The following is a 25,218-nucleotide window of genomic DNA, read 5'->3' as shown; positions in this document are numbered from 1 at the left end:
AGGCTGCTGAGGTGGAGAGGAAGATCTGATGTTTGGATTTTGGGGATGTTCGGAAGTGCTTGTGCCACTGGGGATTTTGGGTTTGCCCAGCCCCTCACAAGTCATGATGTTGTTTTCCCATAAGGGTTGCTTCTTTCTGGTTTCCTAGGGTGCTTTTTGAGGGAGTTGTGCATTGTCCTAAAACTGAGACAAGGTGAGATGCACAGGTGTGATTCCTGACAGACAAACCAGCCCAGCTTTCCCCTTCCTTGCTCCCTTCTTTTTGTTTAAATCCCACATTTTAAAGTCAGCCCTTGCCGGCATCTTCAGCAAGACCTGAGAGGGAGAGCCCAGAGTCAGTGCAAGGCCTGGGAGTTCTCTCTGCAGGAGCACCACATCCCACAGAGCCAGGATTGCATCCTGAGCTGGATTTCGTGTGGAATTAAATACCCAGACAAGCAGGACTTTTCCTTGGGAAGCCGGGCACTGACAGGGAGCAAATCTTCCTTATTTTGGTGGGGTTTCATTGGGATTTTTCCCCGACTGTGCCAGCTTATTTCCTTGTTTATTGATGTAAGGCTCCCCAGGTATCCGAGCTGAGAACCAGGACAGGCCTTTTCCTTTTAAAATCAGAGCAAATAAATAATTCAGTTGTGCAAATAACCTGGGGAAGCTGCCTGGGACTGGTGCGGTCACAGCCCTGCTGGGAGCCCACGGGATGGGCACAGCCTGACCTAAAACTCACATCAGGGCTCATTTTCAAGCAAATAGCTACAATTTTAGCCAATTCTGAGTATTTTTTCATTGCAAAAGGCCCTCTGAACAGAGCCCTGTTGTGCTGTGACATTAAAAAACAAAGAGCAAGAGAAACTCCGTGTTTACTTTCCAAACTTTGCGTTTATTTTATAACAGTGCTGTAGCTCAATATGGATATTTTATTTTTTTTCCAACTGGCTGAGTTTGGTGAACTTTGGGTAAACAGGAGGGGGTCGGTCAGCCAGCTACTTAATTGGCTGATGATGTTTTCATTAAGGGAATTAAAAGCACTTGGGTAGAGGTGGGTTAGTGGAGAAATACACAGCTCAGTCCCAGAGCAGCCTGGATGCTGCCTCCCCCCCAAAACTGCCTCCACCACAGGGAAAACACATCAGTCACAGACAAAACAGAATCAGCCAAAAATCCTCTCTTTCCTATATCCTATATATATATATGTTTGTATATATCTGTGTGTCTCATCAAGCAGGATAAGAAAAAGGAAGTTTTATATTATTTACATCCACTTCTAGGAAGGGGTGGGAGGGGTTTAATTTTGGTGGTTATTATTATTATTATTAATGGATTTTGCTCTGATGCAGCCCACAAAGCTCCTCTTCCATGCATGCAGCAGAAACCCAGGGTGACATTGCTCTGGTGGGAATGGGAGGGGACACTCAGGGACAAGAATGGGACATCCAGGGACAGGAATGGCACATTCAGGGGTGAGAATGGGACACTCAGGGACGGGAATGGGACATCCAGGGGTGGGAATGGGACACTCAGGGACAGGAATGGGACATCCAGGGGTGCAAATGGGACATCCAGGGATGAGAATGGGGCACTCAGGGGTGGGGATGGGACACTCAGGGACAGGAATGGGACATCCAGGGGTGCAAATGGGACATCCAGGGATGAGAATGGGGCACTCAGGGGTGGGGATGGGACACTCAGGGACAGGAATGGGACATCCAGGGATGAGAATGGGGCACTCAGGGGTGGGGATGGGACACTCAGGGACAGGAATGGGACATCCAGGGATGAGAATGGGACATCCAGGGGTGGGAATGGGACACTCAGGGATAGGGAGGGGACACTCAGGGACAGGAATGGGACACTCAGGGACAGGAATGGGACATCCAGGGGTGCAAATGGGGCAGTCAGGGGTGGGAATGGGACACTCAGGGATAGGGAGGGGACACTCAGGGCTGGGAATGGGACCTGTCCATCAGTGGCAGCCGCAGGATTTCACCACCATGTTCCGATGCTTTTTGAGGATGACGTTGTTGTTGCTGTCGTAGTAGAGGACAGAGGTGGCACTGAGCTTGGTGGGGGCACAGCACGCCTTGGGCACGGCCTCAGGCTTCATCAGGTGGACCTGGGGGATGGATGGAGCCCGTCAGCACCAGCAAACGTGGCTCCAGGCAACAGAAAAAGCGTCAGACCGAGCAAAAAACGCTGGGTGAATGGGGGGATTATTTCCATCTTTTTGCAAAAATATTTATTCTAAACTTCAGGCAGTCCCTGCTGCGGTTTACATTGGATCAGGGCTCATGGCACTGCGTGGGCCAAGCAGCCCCTTCATTAATTTGGGATTTCAGGGCCCTTTTTCTCACAAAAATAGACCAATGACTAAAATAAACCCCATAAATCAGCGCAGCACGGGTCAGGCTCTGGTGTAGGCGGGGGTCGCTGAGTGTTGTTCCGACAGAGATTCTCCATGCCAAACTTCAAACCTAAAGTCCACCAACAGCTCTGTGACCAGAACTGCACTCTTGGATGGCTTTTCCCTGCTGGGCACACTCATTATCCCGGTGTTTTCCTGCAGGGCAGGAGCTGGAGGGAGGCTGGCAGGACGCGCGGAGCCCTCGCTGGCTGCCCCGACATGTGCGATTAATTTACAGCAGGGGCAGCCGAGCTCTCCCAGCTCGGAAGTCCGGTGTTTTTGCTCTCCAACCCTGCTATTTGCAGCTCAGGCTGGGGCTGGCACGGCTCCGCAGCCGCCTTTGCCCTGGCTCTTCCCAGAAGGGCCGGATCCAGGTGATTCACATCCTGCCCCAACGGTTTTGGGAACAGCGCTGGGTTTGGGGGCGATGGGTGGGTGTAGCGGGGGGGAAAGAGCCCCTCCCTGCCGCTGCCAGGATGGTTCCCAGCCCCTGGATGGGCCCTGGAAGTTTTGTTAATGTCAAAATTAAACCCAGCCAGGCGACACCTTCAAAGGCTCGGCCGAGGGCTCGGCACTCCCTGTAATTAACCGCGAGCACCGGAGCCGGGGTGGCTCTGCCATTGGGAAACCAAAACACTCACAGGGCAGGAAATTCCAGAAATTAAAGCGCTGGCTGGGATGTGGGGTGGGTTTGGGAAAAAAACAAACCCAAGGCATTAAAGCTTTCTTGCTCGGAATATGCTGAGCCCAACGTTTGGGTGCTGGGGCTGTGGATAAGCCCTCGGAAGCAGCTGGAGAGGAGGATGCAGGGATGACCACGGAGCATTTTTTGGGGAGCTCTGGTGTGCCCTGGGCTTGTCCCTGCTCCCCAGCTCACTGCCTGGGGAGAGGGACCATTAACCTGTCAGAAATCATCAGTTTTGCCCCAGCTGCTGTGAAGCTGGAGCAGGATCGTGTCAGTCAGAAAATCAAGAGGTGAGGGAGCTCTGGGATTACAAAACCTCACTGACTGCGGGTGAGGGACAGAGCTTTGTGCCCTCACTCTGGGTGTCTCCACGAATGTCTTGAAATTCCGTATTGGAACCTCCCGTGGTGGTTCCAGTGGTGGGGGCCAGCCTGTGAGCAGCCATCCAGATGTGTGAGCATTCATCCAGATGTGCGAGCACTCATCCAGATCTGCATCCACCCATCCAGACCTGCATTCACCCATGCAGATGTGTGAGCACTCATCCAGATGTGTGAGCACCCACCCAGATCTGCATTCACCCATCCAGATGCGTGAACACCCACCCAGATGTGCATTCACCCATCCAGATGTGCATTCACCCATCCAGATGCGTGAATACTCATCCAGATGTGCATTCACTCATCCAGATGTGCAAGCACCCATCCAGATGGACATGAACCCACCCAGATGTGCATTCACCCACAAATTTAATCCTTTATTTCAATCAGGAGCCCAACTGCACCCTCCCACCTGAACACCCTCAAACCCAGCCCTGCTCATCCCAAAATCTCAGCTCTTCCTCAGGACCTGCCAGGCTCTGACTGCTCCCCAGGACCCTGGATGTCCCCCCAGGGCTGCCCTCGTGGGCTGCACTGACCAGGGACTGCAGGATGGCGTGGTTGGTGGCGTTCATGCAGGAGTCCAGTGGGAATGCACACTCCCCCTCGCAGTAGTAGGCTGAGTATCCCTGTGGAGCAATCACCCAGTCCTGCAAAGAAAAAAAAAAAAAAAAAAAAGGGGGATTGCACGGAGGGCTTCACCCTTCTGTGCCCCCTCATCCATTCCCCACCTGCATAAACAGCTCAGCCACCTCCTCCCTGCAGGGCTGTGCCGGCAGCAAGGGTTTATTTTGGTTTTTTTGGATCAGCCATCAGTTTGGGGTCACCGGTGGGGTTTGGGGTTGTGGCAGTTCGTGTTTGCCTTCCCAGCTCCCGGGATGGTTTCATGGGCAGGAGAATCCAGCCTGGGAGGGAGCCCAGGGTGGGGGAATGGAATGATGTTTTGTTTTTTTTTTTTTTTTTTGTCATTTACTTCTCCCAGCAGACAAGTACCAGCCAGCCAAGGTCCTGGAAGCTGACGTAGAGCTCGTGGCGCCGGCAGACCTGCCGCCCATCTGTGGCGTGGACATCATCTGTGGGAAAAAGGAACAGGGATTTCAGGCCTGGAATTCCCCCTCAGAGGTGGGATCCAGCCCCTGGGATTAGCCCAGGAGAGCCAAAGGAGAGGAGCCTTTGTTGCTGCACAAAGGGAAAAGCAGCTCCAGACTGGCCTATAAATTGATATTCCAATATTGGGATGAAGGTATTCAGCCTTGGAAGGGCTAAACCCCAGCTTTGCTCACTTTGAGGGTTTCCCAAACTCAGGCCTTCCTGTTCCCCTCCTTCCTGAGCTTTCTGGAGCTGTCACACCTTCCCAGGGCTCCAAAGCCAAGGGCAATGAAGCAAAAATTCCAATATTCAGTAATCCTGACACGCTCACAAAACACCATTTCATTGAGGGCATCCAACCCAAACCCTCTTTGCACCTCCCAAACTTCAAAAACCTCCAACCCTAAAACCTCAGAACTATTCGCTCTCTTTCCCTTGGGCCAAAAAATTGGGATTTCAAGGTCCTGACAAGCAGAGCCTCATGTTTTCCGCAGGGAGATCCCCCCCTCCTCCAGAAAACACCTTACCAAAAATTCCTGGGAGCTTGTTGGGGTGGGGCAGGTCGTTGGATTTCTTGGGCTGTCGCCTCCTCGGGGATTTGGCTGCTCGTGTGACACGGGAGGGGCTGGGGCTGGCCCGGAAAAATGTCACCATGAAGGGCTGCTTGGAGCGGGGTCCCCGGCGCCCCAGGAGCCCGGCCGAGCCCGGATCGACGCTGTGCCCTGCAGGGACAGGACTGTGGGTGGGTTTGTCCTCAAATAGAACTCGTTTGGTTAAAGCAGAGGTTAGAAGTACAGGAAACTTGCAGCAGGAGATGTGGTTTTGGCATCCCAAGGGGTTGGAGACCCCTGAGGGTCCTGCTCCAGCACGAAATGGTCACATGGGGCTATTCAAGGGTTAAAATGGATTTTCTCCTTCACCCCAAGGAAGGGTTGGGGCTTTCCTGGCTGTGATTCCTCCTCCCATGGAAGAGGAGCTGCTCTTTGTGTGCCTTCCCACCTGGACAAAGCACTGCTGGAGCAGATTTAATCCCGTGGGGAAAAGAGGGTTAATTCTCTGCCACACACGCAGAGGATCCCTCCAGGTAAGGAGTTCATTAATTGTTAATGAGGTTAATTACAGTCCACTGCCATCAGAACCTGCAAACCCAGACTGCTGGCACCCATCACAGCTGGAAATTTAAAACTGCACTGAGATCAACCCCCCCACCACATCCACTGCACCGAGAGGACTCCAGATCCTGGGAATTTGTCCCCAAACGCTGCAGGCAGGTCGGGCAGGCTCACCATCATCTGTCTCCACGTAGAGCCGCAGCCCCAGGTTGTGTTTCTGATCCACTGACCAGTGGTTGCTGGCGGCCGTGACATCAAACACCAGCCAGCCCTCTGTCCCAGCACGCAGGTCCTGCACATCCAGCAGGAACAGGTCAGACTCCCTGCAGGAACAGGGGGAAAAGGAGCAGGTGAGTAACAGCACCCAAGGGGCTCCAGCAGGAAGGATAATTAATGGAAATGACTCCTCGGAGCTGTGTCCGGGCAGATCCTGGCTCTCAGTGCCACTGGCTGTGCTGGACACCATGGGGGTGTCCTGGGAAAAGCTCCCTCCCTGCCCAGGTGGAAATGCCAGGGCGTGGCACTGCCCTGTGGGAAGGTGTGGGAGCAGCTGGACATGGCGGTGCCACTTCGGGTGGGGTGGGAAGGGAAAGCCTGGGGCTGGTCCCCACACCTGTCTCCATCTTCATCCCAATTCCCATCCCCATCATCTTCATTTCCATCGCCATCACCCCATTCCCACCCCCATTCCCCTCTTCTTCAGTTCTATTCCCATTCCTATCTTCATTCCTTGCCCACACCCATTCCCATCATCTCCATTCCCATTATCTTCATTCCCATTCCCATTTTCAATCCCTATCCCCATTAACCTTATTTCCATTCCCATTTTCTATCCCTATCCCCACTAACCTTGTTTCCATTCCCATTTTTAATCCCTATCCCTGTTAACCTTGTTCCCATTCCCATTCCCAATCCCTATCCCCACTAACCTTGTTCCCATTCCCATTTTCCATCCCTATCCCCACTAACTTTGTTTCCATTTCCATTCCCAATCCCTATCCCCATTAACCTTGTTCCCATTCCCATTTTCCATCCCTATCCCCACTAACTTTGTTTCAATTCCCATTTTCAATCCCTATCCCCACTAACCTTGTTTCCATTCCCATTCCCATTTTCTTCATTCCCTTACCCATTCACATTTTCATTCCCACTCCCATCATCCCCATCCCCCACATTCTCACCCCCATCCCCATCATCCTCACTGCTATCCCCATTCCCTTCCCATCTCCTTCATTCCCACACCCTTTCTCATCCCCACCACCTTCATCCTCACCCCCATTCCCATCCTCTCCACCCCATCCCCATCACCCCACTCCATTTTCTCCACGCCATACCCACTCCCCTCACCTCCATCCCCACTCCCACCCCCCTCACCCTCATTCCCACCCCCCTTCCTGCTGTTCCTGCCGTTCCCAGCCCCTCACCTGTTGGAATGCTGGGCAGCCACCTCGTAGATGCTGACGTGGAGGCTGCTGTTGGCGTGGCTGGGGACACCCCAGGATTTGTAGATGCGGAACTCGGCGGCCGTCACGGCCTCTCCCGCCGGCACCTGGGTCAGGTCGAACCTGAACTCCTTCCAGTAGGGCTTGGGTGAGAACAGGTCCCGGTCCTGCTCCACTGAGGAGAAAAAAAAGGGGTCAGGGATGGCTGAGCCAAGCCTGGAACCTCCCCACTGAGCCCCACCAAATGGATTTTGGGGATGAACTCGCTGGTTCTGAGCCGCCCGCCCTTGGTTGGGAGTTCCCATCTCCTGAGGGATTGAATCCGGATCAGCCTCCCCTGTTTCTGCATTTTATTTTGCTGTAAACCCACCAGCTTCCCCTCCCAGCCCTCCTCCTTTATTATTAATTAAAATAAATCAAAATTAAAAGCACAAACGCTAGCTATGGGAGGAGCACACAGAATGTGATGGCTTTAGGGGCTGCAGCCTTCTGTGCTTCATCAAAAGGTGAAAAACACATTCAAAATGTTGAAGTTTTGGGGGTCAGCAGGACCACATGGAGTTTTTCAAACTTTTCTTGCAGCAAACCCAGGGCTCATCAGGGCCATCACTGGATGTTACAGGTCCACAAGTAAACATTTGTCCACAAGCAAAAATTTATCCACAAGTAAAGCTTTTCAGCCTGTGTGTTTTTGGGGAGTTGGGGGGGATTATCAGGTTACTGCTCTGTAAAAAAACCCTCCCTTTTTCCTGAAAACACCTTTTTTCTCCACCACACTGGGACAGGAAAAATCTGATTTTATTTTGTTCGTCCATAAAGAATAAAGCTTCCTTTCTCTATGGTAATGCAGCCCCCACAGTTTTGTTAATGTGCAATTATTTGCTTCAAATTCTTCTTTAAAAATATCCCAATCTTCTTCATCTAATTAAAGTTTATGATTAAATATGATTCAATGTGACTAAAAGCTTCTCCCGCTTCAGGCGCAAAAGCGACGTAACCGGGCGCTTACTTTTAGAACTAAAACAAATAATTAACTAAATAAAAAATAAACATTTTAAATACATTTTTTAACCAGTTCCAGGGGGGGAAATACTCTAAATTTGATCCACCATAAGCTTGCCATTCCCATTGGAGGGAGCAGTGCATCCCTCCAAACCCAACACCGAGATTTTACTGACGTACCCACAAGTTCTTTTCCTTCTTCTTATTTTTTTCCTCTTTTTTTGCCCCCCTCTCCCCTTTTTTTTGTTTTGTTTTGTTTTTCAAATCCCACATTCCCTCCAGCTCCTGGCCTCACCACAAGCTGTGTTATAAAAAGAGCCCGGGGCCAGGCGGGCAGGGCGGATGCGGAGAGCGCTTCCTGCTCCAGCAGGGCGGCTGCCAGCTGGACAGAAGGATGCTGTGGGGACCTGACCCAACCCCTGTCCCCCTCGGGGGGGGACACAGAGCCCCCCAAACCCTCTGCAATCCCTCAGCCTCTTCCCTCTTTCCCATTTCTTCCACCATCCCATCGTGGGGTGGTTTTATTCTCCTGGCTTATTGGTGCTGCCAAAGCTGCCGAGACCCCGTGGCGCTTGCAAAAATCCTTCAATTCCCCCCAAAACACAAGCAGAGCAGTCACCTCTGGTTTTTTAGCACTGATAAGCCACCAGTGGGTGTCCCACAGTCGGTCCAAGGGACACTCAGGTACAGACTGGTGTCCCCTTGGGTGTTTTTGGTCACTTGGTCCAAAATCTTTGGCTGTAGCTGGACCCTCACCCAGGGATGGGCAGAAGGATTTTTTTTCAGAGCCAAGGGAGCCACAGAGACCCCATGCCAGATAAAAAAGCCAAAAAGGTGATTTTTGTCCCTAAAGAAGAGTGAAAGCCTCTGTTAATTTTTTTTTAATGAAAATATCCTCTTGCTGTGGAGGTGATGGAGGGGTCCAGGCGTGAAGGCAGAGGAGGGGATTTGGTGGGAGGAGAGCCCAGGGACACCTTGGCAGCAGGAGAAATGCAAAAAGGGCTGCAATTAGCTGAGCTCCTTGATGAACCAAATAAACTGGATCTGACAGCAATCTGTCTGTCTTTGGGATGAAATTCTGGGGGGAATCCCTGAATTCTCTGCTTTTTCAGGGAGGAAAAAAGGGAACCCCTTTGGGAGGAGGGAGAAGCTTCCCCTTCTGTGCCATGACTGGCCACAAACAGCAGCTTGGGGAGGGCTCAACATCACCGTGTTTGCTGCTGAAATCCGAAGGGTTGTGAAATGAGAGCCCTGCAGTCCCCCCTGAGCACCCAGCAGAGCCGTGGGTGCTCAGATGCTGCTGGGGGTGTGCTGGGGGTGCCCCCCCCCCGGCTGGGGGTGTGCTGGGGGTGCCCCCCCGGCTGGTTTGGGGAGCCCACGGTGCCTGGGAACCTGCCCCTGATTCGGGTTGACTCAGCCACACCAGCAACCCTCAATTATCTGTGGGCGGATTATCCGGATTGCAGAGGAGACGCACTAAAAAAGCCCAACCCAAGCGCTTTGCTCTCCTTTCCCCCTCCTTTGGCATCATCCCCAGGAGCTGCTGCATCTTCCCCCGAAGCTGAGTGTCCCCCTGTGCTCCTGTCACCCCCCAAAAAATGATATAAAAATTATTATAAACCAATACAAACAGCCTTGGGGCCATTTCCTGGGCAGGGGATGCCCAGCTCCATCTCGACTGAGCCTCCTGGTGTCTCCCAGTCCCTGAGCATTCCCAGATCCCTTCTCAGATCCCACCCTTCCTCCTGCTCCCCAGGTTATTCTTAGCTGCACGTTTTTCATTGTGCACTTTCTGGGCTTCTATAAACTGTGCATCAGTGGTAATTACCGGTCCTGGCTGCTCCCGATGGGTCCCCACGATCATTTCAGACACCAAATTAAAAGGAAATGCCAGGATATTCAACCACATCAAGTGCTCTGGATCCTAAAATAGGTTTAAAGGAGATGCAGGGAAGATGCTGTCCTTCGCTAGCAAGGAGGAAAAAATAAGCTCTGGAGGCTTTCTGAAGTGGGGAGGGATTTAGGAGTTATCCCAACACATCCAGACTCCCAGTTTGCCTCATGAGTGTTTCCTCCATCCTTTTGGGATGAGCACTGGGAGCTGCAGGACTCGGCTCAGGACACCCCATCCCAGCTACCTTTGGCCTTGGCCCCTGCCCTACACTCATCCAGCTGGGAGCACCGTGCACAGGTGGATCCCAGGATTTATTTGGGAAGCTTTTCCCACTAAAACACACACGGAGGGTCCATAGAGAGCACTGACACCTTGGCACAGGCTGCCCTCGGGTGGATGCCCAGGAGAGGAGGCTCAAATGGCTGCAAAATGAAGCCAGGGGTGGGAAAATCCTGAGCCAGCTGCTGACAGCAGCTGGATTTTTCAGTGGTAATTGTGTGGGGGCGAGGGCAGTGGGTGATGAACTTCCCAACTCCTAAAATTCAATTAAAGAGGCTGCCCTGAGCTCCCACCCCACACTTAGGGCTCCCTGAAGTGCCCGGAGTGCTGTGGCTGTTTTTTGCCAAGGTGTCCTGTGTTCCTCTCCAGTGCTCCCTGGATTTTCCAGGAAGATGTGTGGCTGTGGGCACAGCTTCATCCGAAACAGCCACAGGGGAGTCCAGCCCCAGGGAATCACAGACTGCTTTGGGTTGGAAGGAACCTTAAAGATCACCTAATTCCAACCCCTTGCCATGGGCAGGGACACCCTCCAATAATTTGGAGCCATGGATGCCAGGAGGGAGAGGGGGGATGTGTACACTGTGGTGCCCTGGGGGGCTGGGGAATGCTGTGAGTCCTCACCCCCTTCCCAATGCACATCTCTCTGCCCCACAATTACACCCTGCCCGTATCCATGACTCAGAGCTGAGGAGAAATCCCAAAGCCCATCCTGACCCCGGGCTTAAAAACCCAACATCCCGCCCGACTGCTGCAGCGAGGGCACAGAAACAGCACGGGCCAGGCTTCATCCTCGCTCCGGGAGGAGCAGAAGGGCTGGGATGGGCAGATCCACCATCACCAAATGCAGCTGGGGGTGCCCAGCGGCCCTGGCTACCCGTGCCCCCCCGCCAAAATGGGGCGTGTTTGTGCTCCAGGGAGGTTTGTCACTCCCCCTTGCCAGGAACAAGGAGTGCCCCGGCTCACACAGGGATGGCTGCGAGTAAAGAGGTCCAAGTGCCCAATGGGGCACAGGCTTTACGCCATTTGCATGTCCCATCAGGATAATTGTGCAGCTAATTATGTATGCAAATGAGAGCTGGCCTTCTCCCACAGAAAAAATCCTCCTTATTTAATTAACATGAAGGGGCCGACGAAGCCGCAGAAATCAAAGCCATTCAAATTGAAGGCTGGAGCTGTGCTCCCCAACTCTCCTGGCCACTGCAGGAGCACTGGGCAGCAGTGCCCCCGTGCCTGCACCCCTGCACCAGCAGTGACACCTCCCAAAGGCTCCCCTGAGCATCCCACGCTGGTTGCCCTCAAACCTGACCATTTTAAAGCCCATTTTGGCGCTTGGGTGTTGTCCCAGGTGCTGAGGGGATTTGGTGTTTCAGTTTTTGTCTCCATCACTCTCAGCTTTCCCAGGATGCTGAGCTCTACCAGTTCCCTCAGGACTCTGGAGGGGAGCTGGGTGCCTGCGCCTGTGGGCACCCCAAGCACCTGGGTCTGTCCCAGGGAGACTCCTCACACCCACCCGTGGCACACGGGGTGTAGGAATGAGTGGGAGACACTTCTACAGCTCCTCCCTCGCCTAAACCTCCTCCCAAGGGTGCAGATCCCCCTCCCTGCCTCCAATCTCCAAGGAGGGATTCTCCCCATCCTCAGAGGTTGTGGTGGATTTTGTACTCGGGGCACCCAAATACCCTTTAAAGCAACGAGCAGGGGCAGGGAAAAGCTCCATCTCCGAGCTCCCAGTCTGTGAATCCCACTGGGTTCAGGCCACCCCAAATGCCTGCCCTGGGAGAGGATTCATCTCATCCCGAGCGTTTGTGGCCCCGCTGATACTGGGAACAGCTCTGCTGCAGCCTGGAAATGCGAGGGATGCTGGAGCTGGAGCCTGGTAAGCAGCTGGACGGGATTCCAGCAATAATTAGCAGCCTCGAGGGTTTTATTTGGAGCCGTGATTCAGTGTCCCATCGAGGGTCACCCAGAGCTGCTGTCCCACCTATCCTGAGCCCCGTTCGCTGCCCACCGAAACGGGGAGAGCCTCCCTCAGCTCCCCCTTGCTGCGGGACATTCCCTCTCAATTTCTCCTTTTTAAAGGGAATTGGGATTCATCCCGGCCACTTTCAGCCAACACTCGTGTCCCTCGCCGCCACCGTGTCCCTCACCGCCGCTCTCCCCGTTACTGAGCTTAACTTTGGGCGAAAGAGTTCCTTGTTTGAACAAGGACTGAGAAACCAGCCCGAGGGATGCCCGGAGCTGCCGGTGCCACAGTCACGGACCGGGAGTTGGGGTTGGGGTCAGCTCAGCCCCGTGCCCGTCCCGCCGGGGCTGTCCCTCGGTGTCCCCTCGGTGCCTTCCCGGCTCTGCGCTTTGCGGGCTCAGCCGCCGCCTTCTCGCCGGTCCTGCCCGTCCACTCCCGTCTGCTTTTGTCCCCCCGGTCCCTCCGTGCGCCCCGGTCCCTCCCGGTGCTGCCTAAACCACCTGGATCATCCCCGTGCGCTCCGATCGTCCCGCTGCCCCCGGTCCTGCCAAAACCTCCGGGATCCTGGCCACACATCCCGGTATCCCCTCCCGGTACCCTCAGTGAGCCCCGGGGCGCTCCGATCGTCCCGGTGCCCCCGGTCCTGCCAAAGCCGCCGGGATCCTGCCCGCGCATATCCGGTACCCCCGGTGCGCTCCGGTCCCCCCGATGCCCCGCACATCCCGGTGCCCCCCGGTGCGCCCCGTTACCCTCGGTGCCCCCCGGTCCTCCCGGTGCCCCGCAGCGGTTCTCACCCATGTTGACGAGGCTGACCACGGTGTCTGCGCGGCTCACGACGCTGCCGGGCGGGGGGCTCTGCGTGCTGAGCCCGGTGAGCACCGGGCGCGACACCGCCGCTTCCTCGCCCTCCTCCTCCTCCTCCTCGCCGGCCACGGCGTGGTACAGATCGAGCATGAAGAGCGGCGCGGCGGCGGCGGGGGCGCGGGCGGGGGCGCGGGGCCGGGGCCGGCCGGGCAGCCCCAGCACGGCCAGGATCTCCCGCTGCACGTCCCGCCGCTCGCCGCCGCTCAGCCGCCGCTGCGGGACCCCGGCGGCGTGGAGCCGGCGGCGGAGGACGCTGCCGCTGCCCAGCTGGCACAGCACGGCCGCCACCCACAGCAGCGCCACGGCCCCTCGCCGCCCCCCGGCCGCCCCGCGCCCCGGCCCCATGGCACCGCCGGGACCCCCCGCCCGCCCGGTGCGGTGCGGCCCCGGGCACCGGCACGGCCCCGGCCCGCCCCGGCGGGGCGAGGGGAAGGGACGGTCCCTCCAGCGGCACCGCCCCGGCCCTCCCCGCCCGGCTGCTCCGGGGCACGGGGAGCATCGCTGGGCATGAGAAGCGGCAGGCACCCAAAGCCGTGGAGACACAAATTCATGGGAACCCATCCCTGGGGATGTTCATCCTCGTGGGCACCCAAAGCCGTGGGTTCCCAGCCTCACTCACACCCAAAACCATGGGCACCCATCCCTAGGGATGCTCCTGCTCGTGGTTGCACAAACGCGTGGAAATCCATTCCTAGGGATGCTCACCCCACAGGCACCCACTTCTAAGGAGGATCCCCCTTGTAGGCAGCCAGACCCAGGGACACCCACCCTCACTGGCTCCCAAATCCCTGAACATCCACACCTGGGGATACTCATCCTTGTGGAAAACCAAACCCAGGGGCACCCAAATCCATGAATACTCACACCTGGGGACACTCACCCACTTGGGCATCCACTCCCAAGGCCACACAAACTCTTGGACACCCCCCTGCATCCCTCCCCCTCACAGGCACCCGCTTCCCCATCCCACTGAGCACCTCACCAGCCTCACCCACCCACCTGGACCATTTAATTTTGGGGCTGGCTGGCTCCCTGCTCCATCCTACAAGAAAACCCAGGTGCAAACACCCCCTGACTTCAACAGCCACTGCCTTCCCACATGGGATAACCAGCTCCAGCTCATCCTTACAAAGCTAACACTGGGGAATAAAGTAGGAGGCAAGATCGTTTATTACCGCAAGCAATTTTAATACAAAAATGTGTCTGGTTCTTTTAAACAATTCATTGGTAGAGCTTCAGTTTTGCCTCAATTTGAAACCAATTGAGAGGATCACACAGCAACACGGTCAGAGCCGGAGAGGAACAATATTTAATAAATACAGGAGCTGTGGAGAGCCCTCGGCCCCGGCCCGTCTCCTGGTCACTTGGTCAGTTGGATTTTATTACAAAGAAAAAGGAGCATACAAAAGCGAGACAGGACTTGCAGCGAGTGTGCTGGTGAGACTCATTTCAAGGACAAGCAACTGTGCGTGTAAGTCCAGATTTCTCCTAGGAGCAGAGTTCACATCAATCTCAGCCTGGCTGGAAGTGGAATGACCAGTTAAATAATAAATAGGAAACAAAGAGATGCAGATAAAACAGTGATTGTGTAAGGAACGCCTCGGGGCAGGCTGGTTAAGCCATCAATCCAGAAGAATCCTTGATTTTGGAGGGCCCACCACCTCTGAGGGATGCATCCCAGTGATCCAGACCTGCAATCCTACCCCGTATCCTCTGGTGTGAAGCTCCTCCTCAAACCCTTCCCCAAACCCTTCACCCTCGGTTTGTTCTTTAAAAACAAAGTTGTCAGGACAGTATTTTCAAGACAGCAAAATTGTCACGGCCTTTGCTGTAGTGTGTGCAAATTTTATTAAAGTCAAACTCCGCTTTCTTCAGATAAAACCACATAGCTTTAAAAAAAATGGAAACATAAGCCCCAAGTCCCCTCACCTCATGTTTCTCTGGTTGAGGTATCTGTGATTTACAAAAAGAGAGTTCCTTGAACACTGCAGGATTCAGGTCTTTGCTTTTAAATATAATTTACCTTGCTGAGACAGCAAGTTAAGTTTATAAAGATGCATTTAGGAAACAATCCTAAAAGATAAAGCAGGTTCACACCCTGCACCGCGCAGAAATCCTATTTATATTTTAGTTTTTCTTTACACTTTCACATCTTGACCTTTTTTTTTTGCTTCCTTTTTTTTTTTTTTTAAATCTTTTTCTTGTTTTTTTTTTTCTTTCTCTCCCACATTTCAGTTTTCCAGGCCCCTCTCTAAACAGGGGTCACCGAGAGGCAATTTTTTTATCTACATAAATATTCACATGAAAAATAGTAACTTACAAAAAAGAAAAAAAAAAAACAAAACAAAACCCAAAAACAAAACAAAACAAAAAACCCAAATAAGGCAGCTTCATAACACAACTTCTCTTTTACACTTTTAACAATATAGTTTCTCCCATTTAGAATAAATATACATCCAATGTACGGAGCAGGGTTAAAAACCGGACACGGGTCGGGTGCGTTGTTTTGTTTTGTTTTTCCTTCCTCTCTCCCGCGGGTACAGTATTATCTCTTAGGGCCTGGAGTTTTTGGGGTGGCAGTGGGCGTTTTCTTGGACATGGTGGGGATTTTGGAGGGTTTGGCCGCGCCCCGGCGCGAGCTCTGCCCGCCGGCCGCGCTGCTCTCCGAGGTGTCCGAGCAGGCCGACTGCGTCTCCAGCAGGTCGAAGTCGGAGGCGTCGCTGCCCCGCCGGCTGCTGGCCCGGCTCCCCGTGCGGCTCCCGGCGCGGCTCGTGGGACGACTGGCTGCTTTTTTAGGGTCTGCGGGGAGAGCCCACAAAGCTGTCAGAAGGAAGGTTTGTTCCTCCCAATGCCCTGAGTTTTGCTCCTCCTGATGCCCTTTGTTCCTCCTGATACCTTAAGTTTTGTTCTTCCTGATGCCCCAAGTTTTGTTTCTCCTGATACCCTAAATTTTGCTCCTCCTGATGCCCTTTGTTTCTCCTGATACCTTAAGTTTTGTTCCTCCCAATGCCCTAAGTTTTGCTCCTCCTGATGCCCTTTGTTCCTCCTGATGCCCCAAGTTTTGTTCCTCCTGATGCTCTAAATTTTGTTCCTCCCAATGCCCTAAGTTTTGCTCCTCCTAATGCCCTTTGTTCCTCCTGATGTCTTAAGTTTTGTTCCTCCCAATGCCCTAAGTTTTGTTCCTCCTGATGCCCTTTCTTTCTCCTGATGCCTTAAGTTTTGTTCCTCCCAATGCCCTAAATTTTGTTCCTCCCATTGCCTTAAGTTTTGCTCCTCCTGATGCCTCCAGTTTTAGATTTCGTGTTTCCCAGATTCTGTACTGCGTTAGTCTGTAACTCTGAACTTCATATAAAGTGTTGAAAGTCAGACAGCTCAGGCACACAAAACAATCAATTTCCAGCCCCAGAACCAAGGACACCGCTGCAGCTCCAGGCCCAAAAAGTGCAAACAACAGGGAACTGAGGAGAGCAAACTGGGAGGATGGGGCTGCATAACCTCGAGGTGTAATTGGGCAATTAACCCCAATATTTAAATGGACCAAACTTATAAAAGTATGAGAACTTGTGACTCGGAGTCCATCTTGGGTGGAGCCACGGCCAGGCTCTTGTGCTGCCCATGGTGTGTCCTATAAAGGCCTTTTAATAAATCTCTACTTTATTCCTTTAACTCTAACCCTAACCCTAACTCCAACTCTGTCCAGCCTCTGTTCCACAGAGCCTCTCCAGACATCACTCCCCCATCCCCAGATCAACAGCAAAATCCCCAACCCCTCTCTGGGTGCTTCCACCAGCACCCCTGAGATGGGAGGTTCAACACCTGGGTTGATTCCTTCCTGAATTTCAGCAATTTCCTGGAGTGCAGAGCTGTGCCAGCATCTCCTCCCCCACCGCCCATCCCTCAAATATTCTGTATGTTCCTCACTGCACCGGGGGGGAGTTTTTCCATCTTTTCCCTTCACTCACCTGCCCGAGTGGCTTTGGCACCTGTCGAGACTGGTGAGGAGCTGTTACTGGTGTCCCCAGCCAGGGAGGTCCGGCTGGAGTGGAAGGTGGGGCGCTTCAGCTTGCTGCCCGCCGAGGGGGTCACCTTGGGAGGAAGCACACACAGGACATCCTTCAGCTGTCACCTGCACCGTGACGGGCCCACATCACATCCCAGATCAGATCCTCAGCAAAAATCTGGGCACTTAAGGAACCCCCATCTCAATGGTCAGGGAAGGCACAAGCTGCTGTTTCAGTTTCAGTTCCCTTATTTATAAAATAAGGGAAAAGCCCAAATGCTGAAAATTTGGAGGGGAACGGCAGTTTGTGAGCTGCAGGCTGATGAAAGGGAATTTGTTGGGAAAAAGAAAATTCCAAGCAAAGCTGTTAAGAGGCAGCATCAGCTGGGCTTGAAACCTCCACAAAGGAAATAAGGAAAAATAGGGATTTTAGCATCCGAGCAGCTCAGGAGCATTTTGGAAGGTCAAGTCCAGCTCGGGATCTCGAGTGGCACAACCCATTGTGGGCAGAGGTGCAGGGACACCCTGGTGCTGATGTCCACACCACTTCCAGTGCCCAGAGGCAGCCAAATTGGAAAAGGGATGGACAGGGACACAAACCACAGCAGATGAGCTCTGGCTGCATCCCGAAACGGTGCCTTTTCCCGACCTTTAAGATGTTGGAAGTGCAGCTGCTGTGGGGTGAAGCAGCACAACAGGCAACTCTGCTCCCGCCGCTGCTGCAGGAAGCCAAGGGGAAGGTGCCAGCAGGGCGAGGGCACCTGGATCCAGCTGGAAAAAGCAGCTCCAGTTCCAGTTCACCATCCAAAACTCTGGGTTTGGGGCAGTGCTGCAGGAAAGCGCCTGCCTGTCGCGTCCCCAGCCCTGGGGGTTTTAGGGGTGCTGCACCCCTGGAGAGACGGACACAGATCCCAGAGGGCATTTCCCACAGCTGGAGGGGTTTTCCTCCACCCCCTGCGATTTTGTGATTTTTGGGAACCTCAGAAATGTTGGAATGTGATGAAACTGGAGCTGCAGGGGGAGAGGGGCAGCTGAGGGAATCAAAATCCATTAACACGCGATTTTTGAGGTACCATTGTCATCATCAGAGATTTCGATTCTCATCCTTGATCCTATTTTAAAATAGGCAGCAAGCATCAATTTGGGGCAACTGGGGAAGTGCTCCTGACCTCCTGGTGAATCAAATTAATCCATTTTCCACATGGAAGCACCGCTGAGCAAGACACAGTTACCTCACCAGAGCAATGAACCACTGGGATCTACCCGGTGCTTCTCATCACCCACTCGCAAGGGCAGGAAAAGTCCACGAGGAGGCTGAAAACTTTGGGGAAACCAAAGGCTCAGCCCAAATTCATCCTCCTGGGAGCATCAAGGCGGTGGCTGGACACACCAGACGTGCTTCAACATGGTGAGAAACACAAGCTCTCCATAAAACTGAGGCGGTGTGCTGACAGTGCATGCGCTGTAGCTGATTTTCAAGTCTCAACTCGGCTGCTGGATTTCAATTTTTGGGAAGCCAAACGCGGCCCCTTTCCAATAAAGCTCGGAAAATGAACACATTTTTCAAAGCACAAGAGGATTAACACGGTTTGGAAGCAGGTGAAGGTGGATTGAAAGAGTTGTGCTTCGCTCTGAAGCCGGTATTTTAATTTTAATCCGAGTTGGAGACCCATGAAAAACGCCAACAGTCGGAGCGTTAGCGGTGCTACAAGCGCTGCTCTACCACGAGGAAAGCGTTAAGAGCAGGCAGGGGAGTGGGATGACTCCGTGCCAGGGGCACTCCAGCCTGCCAGCAGCTCCTTGGGGCTGGCAGACCATACTCTACCTCGGCGCTCGGGAGCTGGAAGTCGGAATAATCGATTCCCCTCAGGGGGGTGCCCGCTTTACTGTTTATCAACCAGGGTTTGTCATAACATCGAGAGAAGTGATGTGGAGTCTGTGAAATGGAAAAGCCAAGGAAGGGGGGGAGAGGTGGGATGAGTGGTAAAAAAAAAAATAAATAAAAAAAGAGAAATGGGAGAGTATCCGGAAAACGGGGGGAAAATGGCACTGAAATGGAGCAAGAACCAAATGGGAATTACATAAATTAAAATAAAGGAAGAAACCCAAAAGGTGATGAAATAATGACATGGTGGGGAAGGACAGATGAGGCGTGACGGCTTCCTCCTGACACCACAGCCCTGCCTCGGGCACCAGGAGCCTTCGGCTGCACGGCGAGCGCTGGGGACGCTCCTGTGGAGCCACAGGGATCCAAGTCCGGGCTGGAAACCTGGAAATCCATCCTGCAGCATCCCACCCCCATCCCCCCTGGACACCAATGAGCACCTTCTAGAGCCCTCCTCAAGCCCCCAAGCCCCAACCTTCCTCCTCCCTGCACCTGCAGCTCCTCATCTGGGTTTTGGAGACCACTGATTTCTAAAGGGAAGGGAAAGCTTCACCCCTGCCCCCACCTTGGCTCCGCTGGCCGGAGTGGCCGGAGAGGAGGGCATGGAGGCGCAGCTGTGGTTGCTCTGGCTGGCGCTGGAGCTGGATCGGGTCGGGGAAGCTGCCCGGGAGGAGGGTTTGGATCTCCGGCCCCGCGACCGGAACGGGGTCATTCCCTGCGAGGCGCCTTCCGGCAGGATGAACTTCTCCCGCAGCTCCAGGTTGGTCCGTCCTCGTGCTGGAAGGGGAGAAAGGAGAGGGGAACTCAGCTTTGGAGGGACCCAACATCCTCAGCGGGGCTCAGGAGGCTCCAGGGCTGGGAGCAGCCTCCTTGGGCATCTCCCCGTGCCCATCTCCGAGGGCAGCGAGGCCGCCCTGGTTCTCCTGCTCTGCCTTAAAACCACCTCCTGCCACGGATCAGCTCTTTGAGAAACCGGCTGATTAAAAGCTGCCCCAGGGCCTGGAATTCACACGGGATGCTCTGTTCCTCTCTTCTGGAAAAGCATCCTGATGGCCTTTACCTCACCATGTCACAACAGCGGCCAATGTGATCTTTAACGTGGCTTAAAAATAGCAAAAGCAGCTTTGAAGGTTGAAATTCTCGAGAATCTAAGAGAGATTCTGCTCTCTTGCAACTCTGGGCAGCTCTCCACGCATTTTTTGGGGAGTGAGGAGAGAAAACCACCTTCCCAGCTTTTCCAACCAGCCATTGAAAACAGACTTTTCAAAAACTTTCATCCAAACACCTCAAAGAGCTGGAGGGTCTCCCTTTGACAAGCAAGGGGCAACCAAGCAGGGAGGAGGTCTGTGGGTTTCAGCTGAGGTGTGCCAGAGTGCTTCATGCTCAGGGGTGGTCAAACAGAGAGCGAGGGCATGCACCGAGCCTTACGGGACACCGGAGGAATTCCGGGGCCGACGGATTATGGACCAGAAAGCCAAGAAAGCAATTGCAGGAGGGAAGCGCCACGCTGAGATAACCAAGGGATAGAAACAACCTCGATGTCAGCGCTGCAAAACATCTGCTGCAAAGCGTGCAGGGCGGAGGAGGAGCAGGAAAACCCCGAGGGCTCTCCCCGGAGCTCGCTGTAAATCATGCTGCTTTCAGCAACAGCCGTCGGGCAGCCGGAGCACGGAATGCAGCAGCTTGAACAAGACATAGCCGAAGCAATTAACATCCCAGAGACCCCAGGGAAACGTGGAGCACTCTCCAAAACTCGCTCCAGTCCTGGCCAGCCCCTGGCTAATCCTGCTCTCTCCCCTGGGCATGGCTCTTGTCCAGCCCAGTGGCTCTGACCACTGTCAAACCTCAAGGTTTTGGGGAGGATGTGACCCCAGCTCCACCTGCTGAGACCTTAAAACCAAGGAAAACACAACCTTCCCTCTTTCCCTGGATAAACACTGCCAGGTTAGCTGCAGCATCACCAAATCTGGTGATTCCAAATTCTCCGTTTGTTTTGGATCTGTTTTCTCCAAGTTCCTGCCCATCTCGACAATGGCCCATGCTGGTCACCCAGCCACAGCATCCAAACTCCCCTCCGTGGGTGAGGAGACTCTGATTGCATCAAGCCTTACCTCTGCACGGGTCATTCTTCACTAGAAACTCGTCCAGGGCCATCCATCCTCCGCCCACACGGACCATGACCGTGCTCCTCAGGATACGGACCAGCCGCAGCTGCTGGGAATCGCCGAACTGTGGGCCAAGGAGAGGGTCAGGGAAAGGGGAACAACCAGGGCAAGGCGGCTCCTTCCCTCCCCAGGCTGCACCAAAGGCTTTCATCCACCTATTCCACAGTTTAAAGGCTTCTCCAGACAGGCTCTTCTGGAATAAGTGAGAGGTAATCCCAATTGATGAGTTTTCCTGACTGGTTTGGAGATGATGCAACCAACCCAAATCCTTTCATTTTAAAGTAATTTTTTCAGCGCAACAAAGGAGATTTTAGATTTTGGGGTTGGATGGGTTTTCTCAACCAGAATTCTAGGGGTTTTTTTCTCTCTTTCTTTGGTGAAGGAAATAGAGGCTGGCAATGCCCTGACCCTCCTGGTGCAGCCCACGTGGGAAGGAGCCGGCTGATTCAGCAGGACAAGCCGAGCCAGACACCTGTGATCACCACCAAGTCTGAAATCCAGGGATTCTCCTGAGCCTCAGACTTGACCCCAGCAGCCACAAAGCCCCTGCTGCAGCAATTGCCCAGTGAGGATGTTTGGGTGAGTGCAGAGTGATGGGAATCCAGGCAGGAACCTCCAGCAATGTTGATTAGTGACTGCGATGTTCATTAGTGGTTTGAAATGCCTGTGATATCAAAAAAGTGCACCCCAGATCAAAAGCATGTGTTTATACAGCTCCCCTAAATCTCCTGGACACCCGAGCCCAGGCTCCTGGGTGTCTGCCAGGCATGGGAGGGACATGGAGAGCCTGGCTTGGATGTGGCAGCTCTGCATCCAGGTCTGCAGAGCACCTGCTGGGATGAGAAGACAGGAGAACCAGGTTTTGCAAGCAAGACCCTCTCCAGAATGATTAAAAAAAGGGAAAAAAAAAAAACCCAAATAGGAACATTTTCTGTGGGTGGAGATGCAAAAAATAAGAGATTCAATGAAAACAGAGAGTGCAAAGTGACTGGGGTGGGTCAGGGCAGGAGGTGACACCTCTGACCCGCAGGGATACGGGACCTGGACCATTGGTGGATCTCCCTGCTCAAGGGTCCTACCGAGCTGTCCTTGTCTCAGTTAAAGAGCTGCCACTGTGCTCACAGGCAGGGAAGGGAGCAGGGAAACTTTTTCCCCTCTCTCCAGGCTCTCCATGAGATGTCCTTCAAGAGCCAACTCCAGGGACAAATCAATTCTCATTATTTTTCAGTTTTTGTTGAAGACATTTCTATAATCGCTGCCTAAATTAAAGCCAGAGCTCTCAGGAGTCATCCACTTCCAACATCCAAGTTTGTTTCATTTTGGGCATCTTTTGGGGTATCTTTTTTGCGTGGGCACCATCACTGCATGTGAAAAAGAAGCTTTTTTTCATCTGGGCAGGGGCAGTGGGGACATCAGAGGGACACAGGGTGCTCCAGCCCCGTTCAAAAGGGGGCTGGGCTTATCTCAGGTCACGACACTCTCAGGACACATGCAGGTTCTGGGAGGGGAGCCTTGCCCCAGTGAGGAGTTACTCAGTGGGAGTAGCAGGGATGAGGGTTTAGTTGTCCTACAAGGATTACTCAGAGCTCTCATTCCATGGTGATTGCAGTCCAAACCCACCCTGAGCCTGGTGCAGGTTGTGCCCCCTGGGCTGGCTGTGCCCCTCAGGAGAACACATCCATTTGTGCCCCCGTGCCACGATTCACCACCACGAACCCCCCCAATATATCCAGGGGAGGATCCCAGAGAGAATAATCTCTCTGCTTTTGCCAAATCTTGCTTTTTCCATCAGATTTTTTCCTCTTTTTTTCTGCCCAATTTTTTTTTTTTTTTTTTGGGGGGTGGCACTCCTCTGTACCAGGCTCTGCTGAGCAGAGCTCCCAGATTACATCCTCCCACAGCACCACAGGACAGAGCAGTATCACAACACACAGAGCTATAGTGGTTAAAAAAATTCCAGAGGTGAGAAACAGCACCACAAGGTAAACTAAACTGTACCTGATTGCCGAGGAAGAACTATGGAGGGACAGGAGTTGTGTAGGGAGGGGGAACGGGGAGAGGGGAGGAAAGTCCAGAGGAAGAGGAGGGGAAAGAAAAACAAGAAAAACATTTATGGGATTAACAGTGCAATAATCATGAAATCTGTTAACTGCAGGAGTTCGAAATCTGGGGGGGGTTGGGCTGTTTGGGGTCAAGGAGAAGCTCTGGCAGCTTGGGGCCGGTGCTGCCGGAGGGCTGGAACATCAACCCCAAACCCAGCTGGGGCAGGAAAGTGGGAATTCTGCCGCCACTTCACCTCGGTGAAGGGTTTGAAACACAACCAGCAGCTCGTTACAAAGAGATTCTGTCAGGAAATTATTCTCCCTTCTTCGGGAGCGAGCTAAGAAAAACACAGGCACAAGGTACACTCATCCAGGAGGGAAACTTCAAGGGCGGCTCCGGCCGAGTGAAAGCGGCGTTTCACGGGGGCCCCCGGGCTGCCTGCCCCAGAACAGGGACACTTTTATGTTCTCCCAATTCAGGGAACGCCCTGGGGCCAAGGATGGAGCTGGGAAAACACATCCCAGCCACCTCCTCCAGTGCCAGGGGACGAGGTCTCTGCCTCACCCCGGGTCCCCCCGTGCCAAGCTGGGCACCCCCTGGGTGATGCCCCCTCCCTTGGTGGGAAGGGGGAGGAGGATTTGGGGAGGTTTCCATCCCCCTCTGCCTTACCCGGTATTTGTTCTCGCCGATCTGCTCCACTTGGAATCTCTTGGCACACTTGCACTGGGCCACTTGCCTGGTGACCTGCCACCACCAACACGAGAGGTGAGAAACCAGGATTTTGGGAGTCTCCCCCAGTACAAATCACTGCTCGGAAAAAACAGCCCCAAGCAGCCTTTCCTTCTAAAACACGCTCACTTCCAACCAATTAATTTGGCTCAGCACCACCAAAATCCTCTTTTAATCGAATTTTTCTCTTCCCCACTGCCAACCCGCAGCCTGAACCACCCCTAACCCTGCTGAGCACCCCTTTTTTTTGGTGCTTCACCTCATCCTCGATCTTGTCAGCATCAGTGGTGGGTCTGTAGGCGTCCTTGTTGGGATGGAGGGCAGCCACAAACTCGTAGTAGTCGATGTAGCCATCACCGTCGCGGTCGAAGATATCGGCCACCGCCGTCATCTCCAGCTTCGTGGTGGGGAATTCTGGAAGGAGAAGGAAAGGCGGAAAGGATGAGCTCCTCAGTCAGAGACAGGCATGCAGGAGCAGCAGGGTGGTTTCCCAGGACCATTGCAGGGACTCACTGGAAGCCAGGATGCCGTCGATGAATTCCTGCCGGGTGATCTTCCCATCCTGGTCCTTGTCGATGCGCCGGAAGAAATCCATGACCCGGGATTTCTTGTGGTTCATCCAGCGCATGTACTTCTTCCTCCAGACGTCAAAGTCGAAGTTGGCAAACTCCTTCAACTGGAAGGAAAACCCACAGAGAGTCAAGTGGGGGAAATCCCAAAGCGGCAGCACTCACAGAACAACCCCAAAACGCCTTGGGTGAGCTCCCGGCGCTACCGCTCCCTGCCCGCCCTCCTGGGAAGGTTTATCTGGATTTATCCAGACAATTCCCAGTGCAGAGCTTGCCCAGATTGAACTCCCAGCACAGGACACACAGCGGAGCCAACAGCCAGCACGTGGATTGTGCATCCCGGGAGCTCGGGATGCAGCGCTGCCCACGCTGCTGTGGGGACACACAGGCAGGGAAGATCAGCTACAGGCACACAGACACACACACACACCCCGTCTGCTCGGCCTTCTGGGGAGGCTTCCTCACCCCAGGGACTTGCCAGTGAGGAATTCCCACTGCCAGCATCAATCTGGGCACAGATCTCCCCTCTCCCTTTCCCTCTGAGCAGCCAAGAAGGGATTTCTCGCTCATCTTCCAGCTCCACAATTCCCAGCCTAATTTAGACCCTCCAATTTAAACACCCTTCTTATCTCCCCACCCCAAAAGGACCCCACCAGCTCAAGCAGCTCACACCAAGGTAAGACAACAATTTTAAGGGTTTGTTTGTTTCTTTGGCCTCT

At 53.7% G+C, this 25,218-nt stretch overlaps 2 protein-coding genes across 14 annotated transcripts in view; both read right to left on the bottom strand.

Moving 5' to 3' along the window:
• Positions 1-754: 754 nt before the first annotated feature.
• LOC128799791 (bone morphogenetic protein 8B-like) lies at positions 755-13,453 on the bottom strand. The gene is made up of 7 exons (XM_053964531.1): positions 13,039-13,453; positions 7,089-7,281; positions 5,839-5,987; positions 5,080-5,274; positions 4,457-4,536; positions 4,003-4,113; positions 755-2,110 (listed from the first exon to the last, which is right to left on the bottom strand). Exons 1-7 carry the CDS (start codon positions 13,451-13,453, stop codon positions 1,961-1,963), a joined length of 1,293 nt encoding a protein of 430 aa, XP_053820506.1. The 3' UTR covers positions 755-1,960.
• An 807-nt stretch (positions 13,454-14,260) lies between these two features.
• MACF1 (microtubule actin crosslinking factor 1) overlaps positions 14,261-25,218 on the bottom strand; it is a 135,974-nt gene continuing 125,016 nt past the window's right edge. For 7 of the 13 annotated variants that reach the window (XM_053964510.1, XM_053964515.1, XM_053964511.1 and 4 more), the window contains 9 exons: positions 24,444-24,606; positions 24,190-24,344; positions 23,871-23,945; positions 23,157-23,174; positions 21,105-21,222; positions 19,559-19,770; positions 18,934-19,044; positions 17,071-17,194; positions 14,261-15,907 (listed from right to left, as the gene is read on the bottom strand). In XM_053964510.1, the coding sequence (XP_053820485.1) occupies positions 15,654-15,907; positions 17,071-17,194; positions 18,934-19,044; positions 19,559-19,770; positions 21,105-21,222; positions 23,157-23,174; positions 23,871-23,945; positions 24,190-24,344; positions 24,444-24,606 (1,230 nt within the window). In that variant the 3' untranslated portion in view covers positions 14,261-15,653. The remainder of the gene's footprint in view (positions 15,908-17,070; positions 17,195-18,933; positions 19,045-19,558; positions 19,771-21,104; positions 21,223-23,156; positions 23,175-23,870; positions 23,946-24,189; positions 24,345-24,443; positions 24,607-25,218) is intronic. The other 6 variants (XM_053964516.1, XM_053964518.1, XM_053964517.1 and 3 more) reach the window with 3 other exon arrangements.

The sequence above is a fragment of the Vidua chalybeata genome, chromosome 25 (genome assembly GCF_026979565.1).
Source record: "Vidua chalybeata isolate OUT-0048 chromosome 25, bVidCha1 merged haplotype, whole genome shotgun sequence".
NCBI classification, from domain to species: Eukaryota; Metazoa; Chordata; class Aves; order Passeriformes; family Viduidae; genus Vidua; species Vidua chalybeata.
The sequence above is the reverse complement of the archived record's forward strand: the minus strand, read 5'-3'. Positions and strand labels throughout refer to the sequence as shown.

Excerpts from the sequence above, each read along its gene's own strand:
- LOC128799791 (XM_053964531.1), bottom strand. The coding sequence starts at position 13,453 with ATGGGGCCGGGGCGCGGGGCGGCCGGGGGGCGGCGAGGGGCCGTGGCG. Across the intron at positions 5,988-7,088 it reads GCTGCCCAGCATTCCAACAG|GGAGTCTGACCTGTTCCTGC; the intron begins GTGAGGGGCTGG and ends CTGTTCCTGCAG. Across the intron at positions 4,114-4,456 it reads TCCAGGACCTTGGCTGGCTG|GACTGGGTGATTGCTCCACA; the intron begins GTACTTGTCTGC and ends TTTTCTTTGCAG.